The sequence below is a fragment of the Papaver somniferum genome, unplaced genomic scaffold (genome assembly GCF_003573695.1).
Source record: "Papaver somniferum cultivar HN1 unplaced genomic scaffold, ASM357369v1 unplaced-scaffold_114, whole genome shotgun sequence".
NCBI classification, from domain to species: domain Eukaryota; kingdom Viridiplantae; phylum Streptophyta; class Magnoliopsida; order Ranunculales; family Papaveraceae; genus Papaver; species Papaver somniferum.
The window spans coordinates 1,819,547-1,835,505 of record NW_020620381.1 but is presented as its reverse complement, the minus strand read 5'-3'; the positions used below and the strand labels follow the sequence as shown (position 1 = coordinate 1,835,505).

The window sequence follows — 15,959 nt, the reverse complement described above, 5'->3', positions numbered from 1 at the left end:
AATCTCTCAAAACTAAACACAAGCTCTAATCTTGCTCATATGATCAATCACAACTTTGGTGATCATATATATATAAAACAATGAATTCCTTTTCCTAGTCCTATTACCTTATTACATGTCTTTCCTTTTCTTAGAACTAGATGACTTCTAATTCCCTTAGGATTACATCAATTTCCTAATCTTGTCCTAACTAGCTTGTTAGTGACTTCTATGTTGAAGTTAATCCAACAGCTTCCTCATCGAAAGTATGTCCTAACCCTAAAATATGTCCAATTTCATGAAGAGTAACTAATTCTAAATCAATCTCATCTGATGCTGGATCAGTGCCCCAATTCTCATCCGCATCATAATGAAGTCTTCCATCTGTTGGATGAAAAGCATGAGCAACGATTTTCCCTCCTGCCCCATCAAAAGGATGACCATCACCATGAGCACCTCTACGAAAGCCAATAAAGATATCAGCATATTCACCTTCTCCCACCTCCCTAAACTGAAAATGACTCACAGCTGCCCATGTTGCGAAAGCTCGCGCACAAACAGAACTTAGGGTCTGATTATCTATTTCAGTTACAGTGCCATCAAGGGTGAATTTGTAAGTTAGATTGTATTTGGAAGGTGGCCATTTAGGTTTTCCATCGAAAAATTGAAGTTTATACCCACGCGTCCTCCATGATAGAGATTCCATCTCATTGAACTTCTGCCATTGTTATCGATATCTGGCACTCCAGATCTAGGCAACATCATCTGTTCTAGAGTTCTTGTGTCTAACTTCCCAGTGACGCCAAGATTATAATTCAGTTGATAAACCTTGATCTCTGACTCTAAAACGTCATCGAACTTATCGTCGTCTTCGTGATAATCATTGATATTAGCCACCACGTTAGTATAACCAAATTTCTTGAGATAGTTTTTTATTTCATGCAAACCTTTTACAGTCTGACCTTTACGACACCCCTCTAAATGTTTTAAGGTAAAGGTTGCAGTTGTTTTTTAGATAAAATTGGGTTAGGCAATATGGCTAGTAGGGAGATAATAAGAAAGACAAATACCTGATGAAGAAGAAAAGTTGGTTTAGGGCTCTTCATTATGAGCACATGCAGTGGTGAAAAGTTATTTTCTGTGGTGAAGTATACTTAATTTAAAGCGTACAGTACAGAGTACTAAAGTATCCTTAATGTAAAGCGTGGTGAAAAGTTATTTTCTGTGGTGAATATTTTGTTATCTTTTCATAGAAGAATTTTTTTTTTTTTTTTTTAAACTAGACATAGGCCCGTCCTGCCCCTGGCAGCGTGACCATCGGCTTACTCCCCACTGAGCAAACTCGGCCCCATGAACCCCATAGTAAAGTTAGTATAATTACAGGAGTAATCCAATGTTTGAGCGGAGACTCGAACTCCTGACCTCCTCCTTGAGAGTCAGGCTTCTGACCAACTGGGCTAACCCCAGATGATTAGAATTTCTTACTTTTAGTGAATTGTTTTAGGAAATGCATTTCTTGGGTCCAGATCGTCTGTGCGCATAACAAATTGTGTTGTCTGTGCTTGCCAATAATATTTCTGCATTGGCATTTGTCATACCATATTAGGATTTACCGACTCTGTATAATCTTTCCATATTTCACACCCTTATTATCAAATAAGGAAAGAAAATGAATATCAATTTCTCACCCCCACGTGGCTTGTGCTAGTTAATTCTTATAGTTCTACCGATTTCAAAGTTTTTTGCCGCAGAAATAACTATCTATTCTATTCCTATAGGAGAAAAAAAACAAAAAAGAAACAATCACTTGAACCACGAACAAAACTGAGGATCTCAACGGTTTGTTCGTACAAAAGAAATTAATCACTTTAATTATTTTGCTGTGGTTTGTTTTAGGTTTTAATTATTTAGCTGTGGTTTGATTTAGGTTTTATACAAAAAGAAGATAATCAATGTGTGGATTTGTTCGTTATTCTTGATTATTAAATTCTTTAAATATCTTAAATGATGATAAGTACTAGATGACCGCTGCCGCAGTGGGACAGCCGATCGAAAAAATCGACGCGAAAGTATCATTTTTCCTAACACGGTTCGAAAGTTTCATTTTTTTTGATACGGGGTGAAAGTATAATTTTTCCTGACACGGGACGAAAGTATCATTTTTCTGAAACGGAACATTATCCGATGAATAAACAAAGATATGACTGCATAATGTGTTATGCATCCTTCGTGGTGGTTTGCATAATAGCTATGCATTAAATTTTCGAAAATTGTATTTAAAGTAAAAGTATTACTTTTCTTGAAGCGAATGGAGTACATCGTTTTATTAGTTGCAACGGAAATTAAGTTGATGCATAAACCAAAATATAGCTACATAAAGTATTATGTATCATTTGTGGTGGTTTGCATAATGGATGTATATATCTATTTTCCAAAATTGTGCCTAAAATGATAAATACCTCGGAATTTTGCATAAAAACTCTAAATTAATTTGATATTGTTGTTCGAGCTCATTGGGTAGATCATTTTAAAACCATTCCAACGAGATAAAATTTGTAAAATGTCAAGGCATGGATTTTTAGATATGTTATATTAAAGTTTGGTTACCAATTATACCCCTAAAAAATTAGGACACACAAGGAGTGATAGTAATTGAACTAAAAGGGAGGGACAATTTGGAAATTTTCAAGGTACGATACCAAATCCAATCTATTTTGTCAAATTGGAAAAAAAAGTCATGTGCCACATTGACACAAAATCACCATATATTGAGTCCTCCCTCGCTTCGCTCGGTCGACCTAATTATTGATTAATAAGGATCTTTTATAAGGATAAATTCTTTAATCTTTGAATGAATCAGATTCCCGTTTAATCACATTAGACAGATCAGACATGATATACAGGCAAGTTCGTGACTCTAGTCTTATTAGTAAAGACAAAAATAATAGATCCTGGATATGGTTTATAATGATTTCTTCCAAATGAAAGTGGTAGTTACCTTTTTGTTGGAAATAATAACAACACTTGTAAAATACTGAGAATAATACTTAGCTCGAGCCAATGGTTTAATTTCGGACGCAACAACAATAATTGTAGCAGAAAAAATAGAGGCACATATGATATATCCTAAAGACGATATCGCTTGCTATTCCTCTAAACAGAGAGATGTTGTAGCTTCATCGATGAGCTGCCTCCAGGATAAAATTATCGTTAGGTTCCTCATTGTAGCATACAAGAGAGCGCCCTAAGAACTTGACATTTATTAATGAAACTAAAAACAGAGAAAAACTCAACAGTAAAATTGTTTACGGAAGTAGAGTTGTTTCTATGTGTGTTCAAAATAAGATGAAGACTACTCTCTTATATAGTGTTCAAAACGTTATAAATAAGAGGGAAAAACCCATGCGTATGACAGAAAAAAATTGAGTAGATTCTCACGTGCACGCGTACTGGTAAATGTTTAGTGAAAAACAGTGCAAGACAAAGTCAGACATGAAACAAAATATTCTCACGCGTACGCGTAATGGTAAATGTTTAGTGAAAAATAGTGCAACACAAAGTCATACATGAAACAAAATGTAGATGCTTTTGCATCTAAAGCAACCTTGCTCTAGTCTAGGTTTTCTCCCTCACACAAAAATGTGTAGACCTAAACGGTCATGCCATTTAGTCAAAACCCGTGGTATTTAAGTCTAACAACTCTTATGGTGGGTTTGGTTGCAGAATTCACGATTCCGAGGAATTTATAATCCCATCCGATTATAAATCCCGAGATTCATGCAAATCCCTAGTGTGTTATAGAGTTTACTGTTTGGTATTACCCTCAGAATAGTAAAATTGTATATATATGAAATTTTAGGATTAAAAATGTGGATCCATAAAACCTTTGAGATTCCCGTAGGAAACCTGATTCCTGGGGATTTGGGATACCAAACGTACCAAAGGAAATGTAATTCCACCAAATCCTCTGAACCCATAAGTTCCACTTTTAATGTTCTGCGTCCAAACCCACCATTAGTGTTTAGTTTATCTGGGACTAATGTTTTATCAATTCAAATGAAGAAAACATCTAGTGTACAATAGGTCCAGGGATCAAATCATGGTCCAAACACTTTTAATGTTAATAGAAAACCGGCTTTTTCTAACACTTTTAACCTCAAATCACCTCATAAAAATAAAGGATCCTTGATCGTCTAAGAAACCAATTAACTTGATGATTAAATAAGAACGTATTGAACTTAGCGATCCTACTATTATCATAACATTGAGAAATACAAAGCTAATTAATTTTGCGAAAACGAAAAAGTAAAACTTGGTTCTTTCTGATGGAGCGAAAAAATAGAAAATGAATTTGATTCTTGAGAGCAAAGGAAAAAATGGGTTATTGTTTCCTGTCCATGTTTGGTAACGGAACAAAATATGGAAAGAAAAGAGAGTAGTAAATTTAAATATAGTAGGAAAGATGACAGAGTTCTATCGGAGGGTACAGAGGGACATACTTACGGGGACAGAGGACCCTTAATATTTCTTTACATTATGTTGGAAGAACAAAGAAATTATGTTACGTTGGAGGAAGTTGTTGTAGGGCCTATGGTCCATGGGTGTGTTGTCCAACTAAAAGCCTAAGGGTTTCTCTTTAAATGTATATAAAGGATACTTTACCTATGTAATAGGTTAATCAATAGAAATCCTTCTCTTCTCTGCCTCTTCCTTTTCCCCCTAATATTCTACTACAACACGTTATCATGCACGAAGCTATACCCAGAGCTATATTGGATCGGTTGATTTTCTTTTTGCATGGATGCGTTACCAGTATTTCTTTTGAACAAAGAAATTTCGTTTCATAGTATATATTAGGGTTCCACGAAATCATGATTATAAAACGTATAGATTTCACCGTTATATTTTCATGACAATTTAGTATGTTCAACCCAACTAGTCTTTATTTACGATGTTAAAATGGCAATCAAATCGGAATATGATGCAATCTCCAAATTCTAATTTTAGTAGAACTGTCTTCGTTTAGAAAACCCTAATTATAACATCGTCGAAAAACTTAAGTTTAGTATAATTTTAACCATTGGATTATTCTGTAATTTTTATATGTGGTATATGTTATCCCCATGGATATACTGTAAAACTTATAAAGATCCAACCATGGAAAATACTCCAAAGTACGTGATATTTCCCGCTATGTCCACAGAAACGTGAATTGGAATAGTTATACGTCGTCACAAATATGTTTTTATCTAGCCGTTGGATGTCTTTGAAATTTTAATATGTTTGTCAAAACATTTTGGTGAATCTACAATAACAATTTCATCATGATCGGACTATAATGTATTTATCTGTCGATCAGAACAGTTGAAAGAAGATTTTTTTCAATTTTTAGGGTTAACGATATGCTTTGGGCTCATATGGTAATAGTTACCCACTTATTATCAATGGGCCTGAATATTTCATATATAATGGACCATATATGTTTATATTCATTAAACATGACCTTGTCAACCCAATGGACCGGGTCTTGACCGAATCGTTGACCAGACTTTGACTAAACCAATTCGACTCTAATTTGACCTTTTGAACTCAGAAGTACTTGAGCACTACTAAAGAGTCTATGATGTGGAAGTTTGTGTACACAACTACAGTACTTTCTTCATAAAAATCTCCAACTTATAAAGATACACCTTTCAAAGAGACCTTTAACATTTCCAAGGCGACATATTCACTTCAGACGATGTATTGCTTTGAAGGAAGTTTTTCGAAGCATTCATTTTCCCCCAAAACTTGAATGTAAAGTGGGATGTAATCCACTTTTTAGACTATAATAAATCAATAACTTTGAGAATGATATGTTGTAATTAAAAGCACACCTCACGTTTTGTGGAAAGAAACTCACTAAGGTTTCCATGAGTCAGAGATGTAATTCTGGCTCTAGTAGTAATGATACAAAGTAAATGTATCTACCTATAATGGGACAAAGATGTAATGCTGACTCATACCAATGAGGTTTGTAAATCTTGGTATAAGCATTTTACTGAGAATGATACAAGCGTTGTAATGCAAGTATCATATATTAGTAGTCAACTAAAAGAGATATAAGGAGTTTAAAGGAAAACGAACACACTATATTCTTGGAGAAGGTCATGACCTAGACATCAACATTAATGGAAACTAGAAATTATCCAAGTCAATACACTTACGCATTTTTTCTTACCTTTATTCAATCGAATTCGTATGGTTAGATTCTACATTTTGATCTCTACATGATAGTTTGACATATATTTCATTAGCTAAAATAAAGAAATATTTTTTGTGAAGAATTAAATTCATTGTATGCACTTATGGAATGAAATGTATATCATTTTCATGAGATTGAAATACTCTAAGGAACTTGATATATACTCAAAAGTACTTGAGTTATAAGGATCATTCGTACATTATGATGAAAATTATATCATCTTCATGAGCGGTAACACTCTAAAGAAAATGAGATAGATTTTCTTTTGTTACGTAATAAGGTCACACCACTTATTACACGAAACTCTTAAGGAATTTAAATTAGTTGTTGAACTATTTCCTTATAATGTGACTACGATGATTGGGTCATCGAGCGAAGCAATGCTCAAATTTTGTTTCCAAGATGGAACAAAGATTAAAAGTCACAAAAGCTTTATATGTACCGAGAGATAATCACCTTGTTAAATTCCAAAAAGACTCATGCAAGTGGATATCATATGGAAACTCACAATGATGAGAATGTAATTGATTGCATCTTTTATAGTCTCTAATATATTTGGAAGGAAATATATCTTAGAGAAACTAATGAGTCAGTATAGCTAAATGTAAATCACTATAATATTTGGATTATTGAATCCATATTGACTTCGACGATCAAATATTGGGAATTGACTCATACAGACTTTGACATAACCATAAAGGCACTTTGGTTTTGACATGATGTTTCGTTTTGAAAGGACTCATACGTACATCACTGTGTTTGAGTGGACGAGGAAACAGGAAAAAGGTTTACATAATGCGAAGTAACAACATATCTCTCAATAAGTGTTCTCTAAAGAACTAGATGCACAACCCCCCTTCCCGTTATGCTTTTAAGTAAGAGATCATATCCGTCATTTCACAAAGCCTTCAGTAAAATAGGACTGAGACCATCCTAAGATGCAAATAGTAAACAATCCATATTACAAAGAAAACGAGGTTATATTTAGAAAAATATCTGTGCAGAATACGGACCATTAAAGTGACTTATGGCTCTCGTGGATTTTTTTGACATTTTGGACTAGTTATAGTTCCCAAGTAATGTTGCGCTGGGAAAACTACTAGCACACATTATACATGTAAGGACTCACCACCCCTTATAAATGCTATAGAGTATACATCAAAAGGACTTGATGGTTATTGCATGTTTAATAGGATCAATGTAGAGTATCCTATACCCTATGGTCTCGCAAAGGCTATCATCAAAGGTTACATATGGTGCCTAAGGCATGGTTATGCGTACAAACCTACCTTTAACTGCTTGGGGAATATGCAATATTGCACGCATCTTCACTTATTTGTTTTAGAACCACAATTGTTCAACCATTCTTTGCATACCAGTTGGTAACTGGATATAGCCTGACATTTTGTGTTTTTACGCATTTTTGGTTGCACTATATATGTTCCCTTACGACTCCACATCGTACTATGATGGGTCATCGAAATGATTAAATGATTATGTTGGACAAGAATTTCCAACAATTATCCGCATTTTAAAACCTTTGGCAGGAGATCTCTTACCGCTAGATTTACAGGTTATCACTTTAATGAGACAGTCTTCCAGTCGTTAGGGGGAGATAAGAAAAAGTATTTTCTAAGGGAATGACGAATTGTCGTGGTGTGTTCACACTGTGTATCATATTGATTCTTGTACTCCACAAATGTAAATGTGAAGTGAAAGAATAATCGATTTTCAGAATGTACATTGATGTCGCTAAAGTGATGAGATCACACATACCAGCTGCAAACCTACCTGCAAGGTTGCAGATACTCAATAAGGGATATACACCATAGACTAAGGTATTGCAACTACACTTAGTGGAAGTTTGGTTGAGGCCGTGGCTTCATAAAAGAAGTTGGAGAGACCACTTGGTTCGATCAATCCTCACCTAGAAAGGAAGTAGCTAGGTGAGGAAGGCACAACTTACTTATATCATCAGAAATCATCTCATAATATTGTTTCTGAATATTCCATGAATCAAACTGGAGGACGCTCCAAAGTTTAATGATTCCAGAGAACAATGACATCCCAAGTGGATTATGAGAATGCGCACGAGTCAATGGAAAGATCATGCGAGCATATTGATGATCAATTTCTTATACACTTGATTAAGGAAATAGAGCAACACGAGATCGAACCATGCTCCTTGTTGCTTAATGTCAATGAATAGCATATTTAGCCTATACGATCCAGGTAGAACTTGGTTCTTTGACAAATATACGGGCATTTGGTGTGGTAGTGCTAACCAAACAAGTGTAAAGCCTATTGGGTATATATGATTAATTTGTCATAAAGCATAATGAGAAGAAAGAAGTATTAAAGTATAAAGACTCGCCTTGTGGCGCGAGGTTTCTCACAAAGCCCTGGAATTGTTTTGTAATGAACTTCATAGTGTTCGGCTACTTAGTTAGCTTGGTAATTTCAAAAAGACTTGAAATGCAGCATATGTATGTGGTTGTTACGTATCTCTGAAATAATCAAGAGATAAAAGATATTTACAAAAGTACTTGATAGCCTTTTATTACTCAAATCAAGTGACTCTGAACCACATAGTGCATTTACAGTTAGACAGAACGCTCACTTATAGATAGAAGCAATCAGGCGGATGTGGTATACCCGTCTATGTGGGTATTTGATTTGGAGGGGATAAACAAGTAAGTTATTTTTCCTTGCGTATTCACAAGAAAGTTCCTGATTTGGAATTTTAGCTACCTATGCCGATGGTACAGACATGATGGGTACTCTTGATGTAATAAGAGACCTTAGAAGCTATTTGAAATCCGAATTTGAGATTAAAAATCTGTGGAAAACTCGACCGAATACTAAGCTTGTGGTATATCATTCCACCAGTTTGCATATGTCTAAAATTGTCAGGAAATTTAATAAAGACAAGCATCCTGATAGAACTCCCATGATTAGTCGAGGTTCAAATGTAAGTAAGTGACCATTTCGTCTAAAGGTAGATGATGAAGATGTGTTGGGGATGAAATTACCATATCTAAGTACAATATACACATTTTTGCACTTAATATAGTAATATACTCGATTAAATTTTATATCCTCATGGAACTTGTTAGCTAGATATAACTCAGCGCCAACCCAACATCATTGGAATAGTACAATGAATGTACTCATGTACTTAAAAGTAACCATTGACCTGAGTTTGTTTTATCCCAGCAAACACATAAAAATGAATGCTAAAGAAACTGCAATCCAAAGGTTGTTGATTATGAAGGAACAATAATCTCTTCTCCAACGAAAGTAATCAGAGGGAGATATGGTAGACTATTTTCTAAGTCATTACCGATATTAAGTTTCGAAAAGTACATGACTAAAGAAACTGTCTGGAAAAACTCTGAAAGTAATCAGGGGGAGATGCCGACATCAGGGGGAGGATCCAAGGATATGATGTTGACATATTTTACTTCGAAATTGAATATGTCTTGTACTCTTTTTCTCTTCGATCGAGAATAGTTTTTCCCAAAGGGTTTTGTTACTCGACAAGGTTTTTAGCGAGAAAACACTAAAAACATCAAGTATGTTGAACGTTGAAGACATAGAGATCGCGTTGATATTAGTGAAAATATCTGAATCAAAGAAATGAAACGCGATATTCTCTTAAGCAACGTAACTTCCAGAATCAACAACATGGTCTTATAAACATTCAAGTCACCAAAGTAAAGTGTGATAAACTCCTTTTGAATGCATTAGACTAATGAAAATTATCTGACATCAGGGGGAGCATCTAATGGTGTGTTGAACTATTTTTCTTCACCGAGGTTTCTTTTTCCCATAGGGTTTTGTTACTCGGCAAGGTTTTTAATGAGACAACAACAAACACCGGTAATATAATTTCCCAGCTAAGGCTATTGTCTTTCCCACGAGGATTTTCTGCCTTAAGAGTTGTGAAGCAACTAGTCAACTTCAACGGAGCAAAGTGATCATCTGCAACGGATCAACTTCACTTGCATCTATCACGTTGTAATCTTTTCCCTTCGTCAAGGTTTTATCCCGCTGGATTTTCCTTGTCAAGGTTTTAATGAGGCAACATATTTTAGTCCATCTGTGTTCTAAGTTTGCTTAATATTGTACTATTTTTCTTTAGTTCAGGTTTTGTCCCTCTGGGGTTTCCTGACGAAGTTTTAACGAGGCAATTAACTTAGACTCGTCGATCTTTGAAAATGTATTGCATGTGGTGAACTGCATGTAAAGTACGTGACAACATGTGAAGTACTACATGTGACGAGTTTTACCAAGGATTTATCCCACTGGGTTTTTTCTTGTTAAAGTTTTAATGTGGGTGTTGATTTCGGCATAAGTCATCAAGAAGAAGACGACATATACCTACATTAGAAGCACTAAGCACTACAAACGGAGTTTTATTGGACCACACTAGGGGGAGTGTTGTAGGGCCTACGACCCATGGATGTGCGGCCCAACTAGAAGCCTAAGGGTTTCTCTTTAACTGTATATAAATGATACTTTACATATGTAATAGGCTAATCAATAGAAATCCTTCTCTTTTCTGCCTCTTCCTTTTTCCCCTATTATTCTACTACAACAGAAATATGTTTTTTTTTTGACGTTAAAAGGTTAAAATTTTATTGAAAAAGAAAAAGAGAATACAAGATAAGAAAGCGCCTAAGCGCAACAAGAGAAGGCTGAAAAGCCGACCCAAACACATAGTTGCGGCAAAGCTATAACAGACCTAGCAAACTAAAAGAAAAGCTCAAAGCATCACGTCAATTCTACAGCGAACTCTTTTTCCTCTACCTAATTTCTCACTCCTCGGACCCAAATCCTTGTTTGATTTCAAGGATTTGTATCTATCTACAATGCCACCAAAAATGTTCTTCGCCTCAACTTCTTTATCTCCAATAGGATCCCCTAGCAAGGAACTTAGATTCATCAGAGTACCTATATGTTGCTCTATCAACATTGGTTTTCTTCGAAAGACATCCTCTAAAGGCTTCAACTTTTCAACACACAACTTTTCTATATCAGTATATCATATTCTGACTCATCACTTAGATCTGCATAAGTAACCACAACCTCTCGTTCTTCATGGTGCTTCTCAACTTCGCAAGATGTACCAACATACTTGTCTTCTTCTTCTCGACTCTTAGGAGGCGCTTCTACCGTTTCATTATTAACAATTTCATAATTTGATCCAAAACCACTAAAAAGGTTAAAATAAAAAATTGGAATTTGCTTTGGTTTGAAAAACCTCTTACTTGAGTTTTTGTTCCTTCTAGTATATGTCTTTCTTTCAATAAATGGTTCTTCATTCAGATCACCATTCTTCTCAAAAGCTCCAACACCATCTGTTACGATTTGCTGATTACGTTGCACATCAATGGGTGGGATGTGCCCCTCTACATTCTCAATGTTCACACCTCCATTATTTTCCTTCGATATTTGGCATCTCCTTAGAAAAGCATTGACTCTTCTCTAAAACCACAGAGGTTTGCTTCTTCCTGCGAGTCTAGAGGGTTTTACTCTAGCCCCATTTAACGAACATATGTTGCTAGAGTGCCCCAAGGATGAGCAAAGAACACACTTCTGTGGTTTCCAATGATATTCCACAGGGAGGTTCATAACAAATTTTTCATCAATCCACAGTCGAATTAAGTTGGGAAACTTACGATCAATGTTAATCTCTACAAGCACTCTAGCATAGATAAGCCTAGTTTTATTGCGAGTACACTCATCCATCAACAAAGGTTTTACCTACAAAGCTAGCAATTGGACTCAAACCTAAATTTTTCCAGAGATGAAGAGGAACATTATAAATCATAATCCACACAGGGATAGACTTCAATTCCGCAATGGAGTTTTCAATCAATGGACTCCAGGGTCTAACAACAAACAAACTCTTACCAATGTAGAAATCCTCCTTATCTAGGGCTAAATTCCTATCCTCTGCATTCATAAATTTAAAAACAAATGAATTGCTACTGTGTAAAGTAATTGATAGTTCTGATTTCGTTTTCAACGGTTTATCTGTTGCTTCTTTCACCATCGAGAAAGAAAATTTTCAACCTACACAATATCCACTCACTAATTCCTCACAAGCTTTAATTTCTTCTTGGAGAATTTCAGAAGAAATTGACACCCATTCTTTATCACCCATCAGCACTGCAAGTTGATAAATCATACTACTGACTTCATTACTCTTCCCATTCTCAATGAGAGAAAATGATGACCAAACACCATTCGAACCCAATTGCAAAGCAGATCTAGGATTTTCCTTTGGACCTCCATTTTCACCCGATGAATTACTCAACGGAGGAAAATTAGCTAAACCTAAGTTTAAATTCTCTTCAATCAATGGTCTTTTGCTCTTTGTTTCGTTGCGAATCACTCGGAGATGTTAATGAACCAACCTCCATCGCGGAAAAAATGCGGAAGCAGAAAACCTACAGAAATCTCTTTTGGAGTTTCTGCCACATCATCAGAGAAGAAAACCGTTTTTGGACGATTTGGGATGATAGATGGATGACTGGTAGGTATGAATTGGTGTCATCAAGATTTCTGTCAATCTGATTTTGTTATTGGTATGAAAGATTTTCAAAAACAGAAGTGGGTCTACTCAAATCAATATCTAAAGGAAAAAAAGAATGATTCAAATAACACTTAAAGATCATATAACTATGAAAGTTCGGAAGGAAATCCACTTAGCTTTTTATAATCGAACTCCCATATACTGCAAAATCTAAGTGCTAATTCAGACAAACAATTAATTCCATGTTGCAGTTATATCATATATGAAACTATTAAATCTGATTCACTTGAAGCAAGGAGAAATTGTACAAGAACAAAGCCGTATTAATTGGATGACACTCTTAGAGCATCTCCAATGGAATATGGTCTCTAAAAATATTGAAGCCACGTAGAATTTTAGAAACTCTCGACAAAAAAACGTCTCCAGTGGTGGTTGGATATTAAAAATTCAATTTGATATGGAAGTTTAAGTTTGGAAGAGAGTATGGGTTTTTAGAGACTCTCATTCATACCCACGTCATCACTATTTGTTTTTACTTTATTTATTTTGTTAGATTTTGTGGATTAATTTTCTACAAATAAATGACAAGTGTCTCAAAATAGGTATAGATACAACTACCACTGGAGATGCTTATCAAAACCAAAAAAATTATTTGATTATATGTTGTTAAATACCTCTATTTTAGGTCTCCACATGGGATAAATATCCATACACCATTGAACATGCTCTTAGCCATCGAAGGGTATAGAGTCTATAGACAGTCAACAAAAAACACTCAAATAAGCATAGTAACAGGGAAACAAAGAACATTGACTTGGGTTTTGCATCTTAGTGCCAAAAGTCAAAAGTTTAGGCTATGATATTAGTGGACAAGGAGGCCAAAACAAAACTCAAAATCAACAATTCCATATGTAGTCCTAAAGTTTTGTGAGGAAATTAAAATCAAGCACAAGACGGAGTAGAAAAGTGCCATTTTCTGGAACAGTGGAGACCGAAATTATTCAAACACCAAAACAGTTCTTGGAATCATACTCATTATATGCCTCTCTGTGACTCAAGAATTTGCTAACTCAAATATCATGGTCCAATCATGAACCATCTTCTAGTACTTATGGTGAAGAGGTAGTGAAAGGCTCCTCCTACTCTTCTTTTGCTGGCCACCTCCTCGTGTTTTTGTTGACTTCTTCCCATCCATTCTTCATTATTGTGGTCAATCTATTGTTCTGAGTACAAACAAATCTGACTCTCTTACACTATTTAAATGAAAAATATACAAAAGAGACAACAGAGAGAGTCAGATTCTGAGTCAAAAGTTTTCATAAGAAGAACAATTTATTGAGAATGTACAGTTTCAGAAACTCTATCATGGAGAAAGAAAAAGCGATGGGCTGTCGGCCAACACCAACTCTATCAAACTTTAATTTTGTAAATGATCATGTTACCCTTTATTCAAAACCTAACCCTATAAGTTAATCTTCTACATGTATAAAGCGGTGGGATGTCGGCCAACACCAACAACACCATGGAGAAGCTTCACTCAGATATCCTGGAGAACATACTTCGTCGATTACCAATTGAAGCAGCTCTACTAGCCAAACAGGTATGCAAGACATGGAGAATTCTCCTCCGTAGTAAGACTGATAAGGTAGGTTTGCTTTTTGTTGAATCTAAGGAAGAGAATAACAAAGTTTATCATGGTGATGAATATGATCCAATTCGTGGCAAGATGAACTACAATTACTCTTACGATACACTTGTATGGATAACATCCTTGGGTCATGCAATGGTTTGGTTTGTATGCTGGGACTCAATATGAAGGACAAGGAAAAACCTTTACCGGAGAAGTTGTTTATATTCCAAAACCTAATAAATCCATAGCGCGAGATCGTGATGCGACTAACGTTAGTGGGTTTGGTTATTGTAATTCAACGAACGAGTACAAGATCGTTAGAATGTATTCGGACTATAAAGGGCATAAGTGTCGTTTCCTAGACCATACTATCGGCGATGGTCGTGGGTGGAGAAGCAAGGCATCAATATTTTTTTACGGTTTCCTTTAGGTGTCTATGCAAATGGATATCTTCATTGGCTATTTGGCTGTTCAATAATAATATTAACGAGCCGCACAAAGGTTATATGATCATGGCCTTCGATTTGGAAGACGAGAAGTTTGAGTTTGTCGATTTGCCGCATTTAAAAGATTTAAGTTACGATCATAGACCAAAATTGCTGGGAGGCGATAAGTTATATTTGGTGTACACGGCGTTTAAAAGTCTGCCTGGCTACACGTATATTTGGGCATACAAGAGGGAAAAAGCCAACGACAAGAATTCGTGGGGTTGGATTAAGGAGTTCAGTATAGAATGGGAAATGCCGTACTGGTTATATCTGGTATCCGTTGAACCCTTGGCACTTACAAGGGATAATGAATTTCTATTGCGTTATGGACGCACGACTCATGTACCTAAATTGCTTCGTTGCATTTTATAATAACCATCATGAAAAAAATTAAAAGTTCGGCACATGAAGCCACTATTCCTAGAACAGGTTGACCCTGAAATTTGATTTGAGTCTGCTTTTCTTGAATAGCTTCTCCCTCAGATGAAATCTTTGCTTCAGCTTTCCCTATCTGAACACCTCAGAGAGTTCAGTTTCCAGTAATTTTTTTCTTGTCCGAAGGCCAACATATTTCCCCTGCATTGCATCCAATACTAGAGGCTATCATTTTTTAGCTGCTCTACCATTCATTATCGGCCTGTCTGGTAACTGGAGTTAAGGTAAACGTTTAGCATTGTTGCATGAACTCTTTCTATCTTAATTTGTTAGACTGATTCCTCAAAATTCATATTGATCTTTTAATATCTAGTCATTCATACTTATTCATCTATAATACCGAAGTGGGGAGTAGTTAATTGTCGTAGTCATCGACCGATATATTTGACCCATGCAACAAGTAGGTGCATGATTAGTTGGTGGGAATAATCCCTGGTCAACAAAATGAAAATTTCCAGGTTGTCATGAAACTTTTTCTCCTGTTATTATAAAACCCAAATTGCATTCAACGATCATGTAGCCATCTCGAATAAAATAATCACAACTTAAATCGTCTGATGGGAAAAACAAGCAAAATGACGTTGACATTATATAACACATTATGGGGCTTGATTGATTATCACTTGAAATTAAACAAAA

The 15,959-nt window shown here is 35.5% G+C and overlaps 1 protein-coding gene across 1 annotated transcript; it reads right to left on the bottom strand.

The window, feature by feature from the left end:
- Positions 1–208: 208 nt before the first annotated feature.
- On the bottom strand, positions 209–685 carry LOC113328735 (metalloendoproteinase 5-MMP-like). Its single transcript, XM_026575752.1, has one exon. It carries the CDS (start codon positions 683–685, stop codon positions 209–211), a length of 477 nt encoding a protein of 158 aa, XP_026431537.1.
- Between the last annotated feature and the right edge of the window lie 15,274 nt (positions 686–15,959).